This window comes from Protobothrops mucrosquamatus, unplaced genomic scaffold (assembly GCF_001527695.2).
Source record: "Protobothrops mucrosquamatus isolate PMUCROS unplaced genomic scaffold, P.Mucros_1.0 scaffold1058, whole genome shotgun sequence".
Taxonomy (NCBI): domain Eukaryota; kingdom Metazoa; phylum Chordata; class Lepidosauria; order Squamata; family Viperidae; genus Protobothrops; species Protobothrops mucrosquamatus.
This window is the reverse complement of record NW_015387290.1, coordinates 172,020-182,476: the sequence shown is the minus strand read 5'-3', so window position 1 is coordinate 182,476 and position 10,457 is coordinate 172,020. Positions and strand designations below refer to the sequence as shown.

The 10,457-nt window shown below is 41.1% G+C and overlaps 1 protein-coding gene across 1 annotated transcript in view; it reads right to left on the bottom strand.

Moving 5' to 3' along the window:
• The window catches only part of TACR3 (tachykinin receptor 3), a 51,801-nt gene extending 43,956 nt beyond the window's left edge, over positions 1 to 7,845 (bottom strand). Inside the window, exon 1 of the mRNA XM_015820084.1 lies at positions 7,412 to 7,845. Coding sequence (XP_015675570.1) covers positions 7,412 to 7,845 — 434 coding nt within the window. The remainder of the gene's footprint in view (positions 1 to 7,411) is intronic.
• Between the last annotated feature and the right edge of the window lie 2,612 nt (positions 7,846 to 10,457).

The window sequence follows — 10,457 nt, the reverse complement described above, 5'->3', positions numbered from 1 at the left end:
TTTTTATTAACACGGAGGAGATGGATTGTTTAAGTTTAGACTTTGGAGTTAGAGATATTAATATTTGTGTACTTGTATTTGAATATTAGCCTAGGTTGGTTTGGGAAGTCCGGGGGGTGGGGGGATGGGATATAACATTGTGTAATATCTGTGATGTATTTCTTTTTTCTATGATAAAAACAATAAAAAATTTTATAAAGAAAAAAAAAAAAGGTAAAGGTTTCCCCTGGGGTCTATGACAATTCACCATGACCAACTTGCCACGGCCAGCTCACCACAGCCAAATAGCCACAGCCAACTTGCGATGACCAACTTGTTGCAGCCAACTCACTGTAGGACAACTTGCCATGGCCAACTCGTTGCAGGACACTAATATCAAAGAAATGGTGGAATACAATCATTAAAGAGAGGATGCAAAAACAGGGCCAAAATGAAACATAAACGGCAAAATTTAAAATAATTTTTAATTTATTTTAGATAATTAAATTGAATTGTTAAATTGCCCCCTCAGCAAGTTGTCCCACAGCGAGTTGGCCACGGCACATTGTCCTGCATTGAGTTGGCCGTGGTGAGTTGCCTGCTGCAGGTTGGCGGTGGCAAGTTGGCCACAGTGACTTGGCTGTGGTGAGTTGTCCCATTCCGTTCCCCTGTCCAGTCATGTCCGACTGTAGGAGGCAGTGCTCATCTCCGTTTCTCAGCCGAGGGAGCCAGCATTGTCTGAAGACACTTCCGCGGTGATGTTGCCACCATGATTTCAATTATACCCTAAATGAAATTGGCAGCCAGTACAATTATTTTCAACATATCCACCCATATGGGAGCATCAGCTAACTTTCTATTCAGTCTGGACCAACTAAATGCAGTCTGTTAGAGAATGTATAACAATAATTCAAACTAAAAGAACTGTGCCACCAAGGCTAAACAGAAGCAGATTCTGTTAGTTGGCACATTGGCCAAAACTGGACAAAATCTATCTGGCCAGTTGGAAACTCAGTGATAAAGAAACAATTATTAAGAATCAATAAGCTGTGATGTTTGATTCTAAAGGTGAATGCTATCTCATCCAAAATCTTGATATCCTGTAAAACTTGTCTCACCTAGATTAAGCTAGAATTTGTCTGAAATAAGCTTCAATTTGTTTACCCTTATTAAGCTGTAATAACAATCAATAGTAATTCAGAGCAGAAACAGACTCTTTAGAATGTGGTGGAAAGAAAAGTGTGTGCTGTAGTTTGCATGCCAATTACAGCTTGATCCAGATCTCCAGCTGATGTCTCCAAGTGCTTTTGTGTAATTTTAGGAACTGCTGTGAAGGGAGTTTCCCTACCAGCCTGACTGTTTTGTGTGGTGTGTCAGAATGAATTTTACTGTTTTGGTGCTAAAGGGAGCAGGTAGTAAAAGTGGGCATGTCTTACTTAACATCCACCTTGTTTAGCAATAGATATTCTGGTCCCAATTATGATCATAAGGCAATGACTATTTGCATTGGCAAGTACTAAGATGTTAAGAATTGACCATTAAGGATCTTTATTGCAGGCAATCAAGGGTGGCCCTGGCAAAGGTCCTTCATTTAAACAAAGGAATTATCTTAACAGAATTGGAGGGGACCTTAGAGGTCTTCTAGTCCAACCACCTGCTCAGGAAACTCTATACCATTTCAGACAAATGGTTGTCTAATATCTTCTTTAAAAACCTTCAGTGATAGAGCACCCACAACTTCTTGAAGCAAGTTGTTCCACTGATTAATTGTTGTAATTGTCAGGAAATTTCTCCTTAGTTCTAGGTTGGTTCTCTCTGTGATTAGTTTCATTCCATTGTTTCTTGTCTTGCCTTCTGCTGCTTTGGATAACAGGCTGACCCCCTCATCTTTGTGGCAGCCCCTTAGATATTGGAACACTGCTATCATATCACCCCTAGGCATACTCAGTTCTTGCAACCACTCTTCATATGTTATATCCTCCAGTCTCCTAATCATCTTTGTTGCTCTTCTCTACACTCTTTCTAGAGTCTCAACATCTTTTTTATATATGAAACATCTACAAGAAAATAACTAGCTCAGAGCGCACCAAGGACCCAGAGAATACTATTTCTGAGGTCACTATCCAGAGCTAGCAATAAAATAAATGCAAAAGACTTACTCCATTCTAGCTGGAAACCTTTACTGTCTCCACAAAAAAAGAACATTTTTTCATAATGCATAATCCTGACCATGCCAAAAACACCCTTTTTAAAAAAGAAGTAAGTATATATTACAATGAGGAAGACTGAGAGAGAAATGCATTATCAGATGGCAACATTTACACTGGAAGTTACACTACTGTTATTTTAAACCTTTAGGAATTACTCCTGGAAGTTGGGGACAGTCTTCTGTGATTTCTGATTTTTTTGGCCTGGGCCTGGAAATTGTTCTCACTATTTTGGCTTTCAGAATATACTTAAAAGTTAAATTGCAATCTTGTGTTTTCTGAATGGTACTGGGGTTGCACTAGTAGGACTATAATACAGTTTTCTCATTATTCGACAGTGGCATGAATCAAAAGAGCTCAACACATTTCAGAATGCTGAAATTCAAAACTGGTACAGAAAGACATGAGTACACTAAAATCACACACAGAAGAATTTTTTCCCCACAACTATCCCAAGTATCTACAATCGTTACCATTTGGGAAAAATATAATGGGTCCCTTTATGAAAGGGCAACTCTGCCAGAGTGAAAAATTGTTGTTTCACAAATTAGCTGAAGCACTGAAGCAATTTGAATTTTAATTCCTCTTTCCTTACTCTGCACACAAATGGAATAAAGAATTTCAAGAGGCTATGGATACACCTTTCCACACGTATCACAGAAATGTATAAATTTTAACATCAACAAAATGAGAGAAGGCTCAAACACTGTTATTCTCTATCAATACAAGCTAATTTAATATAGATTAATTGGATGCTTTCTTTTATGCTTTTAGGATATTTTATTTTTATGAACTTCTATGAACTCAGGGAAAATTGAGGGCTCCTTGGCACAGGTAAATCATGTAACCAAGGAATGAATGAATACAAATATATGTGGATGTAGTGCTGACTTTTAGAGGTGCAGATCTTAAGCATCATATATCATTAGCAATAGCTCATTCTCTGGCTACCAATATAAGGGACAAAAAGAGAGGAAATATCATTAATAAAGACCTTGGCTTGTTTTTATCAGCAAACAATATGCTGAGTTCTGAGAATATTGTTTTGATCCATTAAAAACACTCCCTATTTTAACACCAATCAGTGGCAATGTAGCAGAACAAACTGGTCCGTTTGTAAGCTTAATGGACCATATGACATTGCATCTGCATAGAAAGAAAATTATTCCTGGATAAACACTATATCTGTCAGCATGATTGCAGAATAATTAACTTGATGAAGCATGCTTCATAATCTTTTCCTTTACTAATGTCGTAAGCTTCGCAAGAAAATTACAGAAATATAGCAGAATCAGCTAAATGTTTGAAATACACAGCATTCATCTTAGGGTCAAACAAGGATCTACATTCAGCCTTCTTCACTGGCAGCTATTGCCAATAAGGTGGCCGAAGGGAATGTACTGCAGAACTGACTTACAGATAGTCATTATTTAGACATCACAGCTGGGACCTGAAACTTGTCGTTAAGTGAAGGGGTCACCAAGCGAAACGATGACTGTGCTTATGATTTTACTTTAGCTTTCCTTTGCTTTACAGACCTGTGAAGGTCATAAATGCAAGGTTTGGCCACAAAGTTACTATTACATCACTGTCATAACTGTGATCAGTCACTAAATGAGGCAATTGCTAAATGAGAGCCACCTGTATTTGTTCATCATTTGTTCACCACTTATGATATAGGCTAAAGTGATGCAATTAATACTTTCCCTTCAGCTATAGTGATGGGGCAGAGCACATTTTTGCATGAAGAAAATTCCTACTTCAATTTCTGCCATCACCAATATAAAGTGGCTCAGAGGGAAGAGATGGGAAAGACCATTCCGTGAAAACATGAATGAACAGTTGCTGCCACAAATATACGGAATGCCTTACATGTTAAAATCTCCAAGTGCTTTACCTAAAGCATTTATTATATTAACAAATAACAAAAACTGTATTTCCATCTGCTCCTTCCCTCCAAGACACGGTCCAGCCACAAGCAAAACTAATGAATGAACATTGATGTCAAAATGGCCCCCAAGCAATAAAATTTATATACACCCAGATATATTTACAATGGTAAAAAATAACCCTTATATATTGATAAAATCCTAAATCTATACACCCAATTTTTCTTGCCTACCAGAAATATTTATAACAAAATAGCTGCATCACCTTACTTTCCTAACCACCATTCTCAACACCTGCTCATAATCAGTCTCTCATTAAAAGTTTTCAAATCTTTCTCAAATGCATCAAGATGTGTGAAGCTAGAATGGGTCAGGAAGAGAATTCATTGGTCTAAAATTGGCCCTACCAAACTGCCTGATGTCTTAAGCAGCAAATGCTACTAAGAGGATTATGGCAATGATGTTAAAGAACAGAAGAATATATGCAACAGAAAAGCTAACTTGCACCCTCTACCCACTGCCAACCAGAAGTCATTCTAGCTCCTTTCTGGATGTGGAATGAGGGGAATGAGGGTGGCCAGCAATTTCTTTGTACTTGGCTTCAAAATCTCTTGGGTTGATTGAGTTAATGACAGTTATGAAGTATTTATTATATTTGCTTTCAACCTCCCTTCAAACTGAAAACAAGGCAGTGTGATTGTGAGGTTTGCAAGTTATTTACCTCCCTGGCATTGACTGCAGCTATTGTTGCTTGACTTCATCAAGGGAGCATATGCATACCTTGTGCTTTTAATCTAGAATCTTAAATTATGCTGCTATTGTTATTGCATAAGTATTAAAAAGTGAGTGATTGGGTAAGACTCTTCTCTGACACACTTTGTTCATCCTGGAACTCAAACTGGCATACAAGGAATGGCAATATGTCTTGGTATAAAAATCTGGGACAGCTCAAGAATACCATTTTAATATATCTCATTATGTGTCTTTGTTCCATCTCAGAGCTCAATGAAATCTTCATGTTTTAAAGGTGAGCATTAGACAGACTTAGTCTACTACTTTAAAAAACTGAATAACTGAATATACTTAGTACTGGATCTTCTAATCATTTCTCACTCCCTGGGATTGTGTAGTCAAAATTGCATTTGTTGCCTCATCACTTCATCTGCAAGGTTCTTCAGATCTTCACCATTCAATTCCAGCTACACTTTATTATTTAAAAACAGAAAAAGAAATCCTCCCTAACATGGGCATATATACAGTATGTATGTTAAAATTGACGCAAATTAAATTGTATTAATTTTAGATTAAATTTTAAGAGAAATACAAATGAGTTGTTCTCCCTCTTTCTAGCCACCAAACTGATGCAAATAATTAATTCAAAACAGTATCAGCAAGCAGTGAGGCTAGCAATCACCATGTGTTTATCTGAAATGAAAATATATGCCTATTCAAAAGTAACTCATTATGCCCATTGATCCACTAGTTAGAAATTAGGCTGAGTTAGACATGCAGATGCCCTTGAATGTCCTCCATTTCCATCTACAAGACTGAGTTATAGTAGTTATCTAGTAAAACTTCACAGAGTAAACCACTTTTAGAAAAACTGTATTTGGAGATGTGGAACAAGGTGGATTTTTGTCTGATTTGACAGGACCATTTTCATTTTCAGCACTTTTTTCCCAAGGGTATGGGAGAGGAAGAGTCCAGGATCCAGTGACACATAGTATTGCTGGCTGTTATTTCAGTTTCCAAAAAGGGGCTTCAAAATATGCAGATGTGCAAATATATTATGTCTTTGCATCTTCCAAAGAATGTGATACCTATCATGGGATACCTTCTAGACTGCTTTATGGACTTCCAAATAGGGGCTAATTTTCAGCATATCAAAGTATTTTTCAGAATCAAATCCAAAGCATTGTATAGTCCAAATCATTATTTCCAAGTGAAGAAAAATAAAATGAAGATACTTTTGAGAACTTGAAAGTGCCTGAGTGGAAAACCCAGTCATAAATGTCTAAGTTTTTTTTTATCTTCTCCAGAAATCGACATGTACAAACAGGATTATTTATCACTTAGCAGTACATTTTAGAAATAGAGGTATTTCTTCATATCAAAAATAACAGAACTCATGATGTTTTGCTGCATGTTTGCTTTAGATTTTAAAAGGAAATAATAGGTACAAATGTAAAAGATGTAATATATGGGTCTCTCTTTCAGTCCTTCCTCAACTCCTCAAACCAGAATCCACGCTTACTTCCTTTTACCAGCACAACAGTCCTGAGAGGTAGGTAAGGCTAAGCAAGATAATGGCTTGCTTAGCATTTCCAAGAGATATCCATAGACTTTGTCATACAGTAGTTCTAGCCTGATCCACTGTCTACAATCCTGATTTATGCATTTGCAAAATAACAATGCCTACCACTTGGTATATAAGGAATGCATCCCTTTTATTACTTAAATATAATTACAGTATATCTAACTTCAATTAAAACAGGGGAAGATATTCTGTTTGCAACTTTGCATACATTGCACATGGGGGGTGGGGGGAAGAGGAACCAGTAATTCAGTAGATCTCCAAGTGGGGTAAATTGGAAGACAGAAAGACAGAAATTAGAACCATTGCAATAGAAAAAAAAAACCTACATAGAAAACTATGTTGGTGAAACTTTTAAAATTCAATTGAATTTAAAAATTCAACCGAACCATCCTCCACCATCAACAATGCCCCCTCCTAGAGTTTCAAGGGGGGTGGATTTTAGCTCTGCTAAGAAATGTGACATTGACAAGAGGGAAATTTGAATGGCTTGGTTTTCTAGAACTGATGAACTGCTCGCTTCTCTACGGGTGCTTCAGTAGCGAGTGAGAGCTGTCCGGAGAAATGGTGCTGAAAAGGCTTCGGGTGGCAGGAGAAGCTGAACTTTCTTCATAGCCTTTGAAGAAGATCTGAATCTGATGGGCCAACTGCCGCGATGGTTAAACAGAGCCTCTGAACCAGAGCGCTAGGAAAACGCTCTAGGGAAGGGAGGGGAGGGGAGAGAAGGGAGGGGAGAGGAGGGAGGCTCGCCTCTTCGCACCTCTTCACGGTCCCACGTGGTCAGCCGCAAAAACACCGGGCAAATCCAGCTGCCCTCCCGACCAAGACAGTCAGGTTTTTCCTAAGCTTTTTGGGACGCCAAGGCGATGCCAACTCAGGGCACGAGGTCTGCCCGTATATAAAGACCGGCAGAGAAGGAGGCGTGATGCCGGCAAACACGCTGGCGGCCCGGGATCGATCGGGTCCCCCAGCGCGCTGACCGTGAGTCATCCCGACCCCTCTCCCCGCCGCCCCGCTCTCACCTGTCTACCGCGATGACCGTCATGGAGTAGATGCTGGCGAAGACGGCGGTGATGGGGAAGAAGTTCTGGAAGCGGCAGTAAGCCTCCCCGAAGTACCAGTCTCCGTGGAGCGCGTAGATAAAGTTGACCAGGGTGTTGAAGGCGGCCACCGAGGCGTCGGAGAAAGCCAGGTTGACCAGAAAGGAGTTGGTCACGGTCCGCATGCGCTTGTGGGCCAGAATGATCCAGATCACCACCAGGTTGCCGAAGACGGCCACGGCCACCACCACGCCGTAAGCCAAGGACCAGAGCGCCAGGCACCACGCCGGCTGCACGAACTGGTTGGAAAAGTTGGCCGCCGGCGACGACCAGTTACTCCCCGCTGGTGCGGACAGGCTGTCGTTCCAGCCGCCCAGCTCGGCGCCGCTCCAGTTGGCCGCGGGGATGGAAGTCATTCTGGCTCGGAGGAACGGCCCGCCTTTCTCCACCCTCCTGATCCGGGAGCCCGGGCAAGCGCTTGCTTGGGAAGTCAGAGGGTCTTCCCCTCCCTCCCACACACACACAGAGAGATGGGCGCCGCGGCGGTGCTCTTCCCCGGAATGCCGGTCGGAGAAAGGGGCGAGCGGTCGTCGAAGCCACTTATATAGCCTCGCGGAATCCGGAGTTGAGGATGATCGACTCCATAGGCTGCTGGGGCGGCTTCTCCCCTCCCTCCTGTGTTCGGTCCCTCCCCTTGGCTGGCTTTGGCCAGCGGCGGGCGCTTTGAGCTCGGGCGTCTCTTTGAGGAAACCCCACCGAAACGCTGCGGTTGCCTTTCTTCGACCCATTAACTGATACTAACCCCTTCGGAAAGCCCTTCCGCGCCCATCTTTCCCACCGCCAGCGCAACACAGCTTCTCATCTTCTCTCCCTCCTTTCGCCCGTCTGAAATCTCGTGCCACTCTAAAGCCACTCGCTCGGACTCCGGGGCCAAGGATCCAGGGGAGGAATGGTAACCGCCAAAGATGTTTCCGAATTTCACCTAAAGATGCTCAAACTTCACAGAGTGAACATAGATTCTGGTCAAATACACTGTCCACATAGATTAGTAAACATCTGGTTGATACTTGAATGGGGAATGCCCCTCTTTCCTCTAGAAGACAATCCATGAATGGTCCAAGAGTCATGTAGGACTTGAAGGAGATTTTCTTTAATAGAACTCTGGTCATTCCAAGACAGATTTTTTTTCAGACATCTTCTCTTGCTCTATTCAATGGAATTCATGCTCAAGTAAGTGTTCCATTTACAGTTCTTCTGGTTTTCTCAAGCATATTGTTTAGTTCTCTTGAATAAGAGAGCTGCTTCTCTTTTTTTGGTTCTTTATGGCCCTCCTAAAACGTGTCCTATAAAAACCAATGGGGCAACCTCCTACTGCACTCTACTAAGATGCCCTTAAATTCAAGGTAAAAGCAATCATTGTGATAGAGATAAAATGGCAGCTGTGATATTCCATAGGGATGAGGAGAAGCTAAGTTAGGAATTCAAGCAGAATTTCTTAAGGAGTAAGGAAAGCTCCAAGCCTTTGCTACCCGACTTCTGGCTTATTAGATGTTTAATGGATGATACATTTCACCCTTGTCACTCTCAGTTCCTCAGCTAATCATCGTGAAATCAAATGTCAGTGAATATTTGCTTCAGTGTCTAAGGTTAGCTTTTATTTCTCATGAAAGTATTACAAAGAGGGGCAAGAGCAGCTTTGTATTTCTCCCATGTTTAAATTTGTATGCAAGTATCAACAAGTGAAGCTTTTCAGAGCAAAAAGATAATACAATCATTAATAGAACAGGTTCTCTAGAGCCATTTGACATTTATGAAATTCTAGAATCTCACCAAAATTCAAAACCCAGACTGATTTGTCTCTGGGAAGAGCAGGATGATCCAGCTGCCCAGGAAAATTTGTTCCCTAAAGTAGAAAGGTGGATTGGTGGCTCTCCAGATTTTGCTAAACAAAATTCCAGGATCTCTTAAAAATGGTCATGTTGGCTTAGGTCAGCGGTTCTCAACCTATGGGTCGTGACCCTATTTGGGGTCAATTGACCATTTCACGGGGGTCGCCAAGCAAGGCCATTTTTTCCCCTTTTCTGGCGGGTGCCTTACCTCCCTTGAGTTGGGCCAGCTGGTGGTTGGCCTGCTCTGTCTCTGCCTCTTGCCAGCTACGCCTCGGCCAGCGTAGGGGGCGGAACCATGCATGCACGGCGCTCCTGGGCAGGGAAAGTCCTCGACGTACAACCGGTTGGGTAGTCCTCGACTTACGACCGGTTTAGTCCTCGACTTACGACCGGTTTAGTCCTAGACTTACGACCGGTTGGGGGTCGCGGCATTAAAAAGGTTGAGAACCACTGGCTTAGGTGAATTGGAAATGTAATTCAGCAATATCTAAAAGGTCACTGATTTTTACCCTGCCCTAAAACAGAATACTGTAAGTCTATATCATCCTCTACTATTTGACCACTTTTAAAGAGAGATAGTCATGCCTCACCTTAATCTTCTCTATGTTAAATGTAGTCTGTTCTTTTACATCTTACTTGTAGGTCAGGGAAGCAAGCTTGAGCCATACAGTATGTCTTCCCATCACCTTCACATCTATTGTGTTCACATAACACATACATCTGTGATTAATTTATGCATATTTACTTAGCTAAATCAATAGTCTCATTCACAGAACACACTAAGCCATAAATAGATTGCATTTACTGGGTTTGCATAGCACATTGACATACAAACTAGTCCACTATAGGTTAGCTTAGCTTATTATGGAAATAGTTTAGCATATTATGGAGATTAGAGAAATAGCACCAGCTGGGCTTCTAATCCTTTACTATCATACCTTTTAAGGATCTCTGCTTTTTTATTTCACAAAAAAACTCCTTTTTAAATGTTGTCTTTTGATCTTTCTCATATTGTCTTGAGTTGCTTTTGAGACTACTAGACAAGCAGAAAAGGCATATAAATATGTAGATGATTGGCAATTGGCATCTGAAGACATAGAATTTGTTCAAAAAGTTGGCTATCTCAGTTGGCCTCTGAA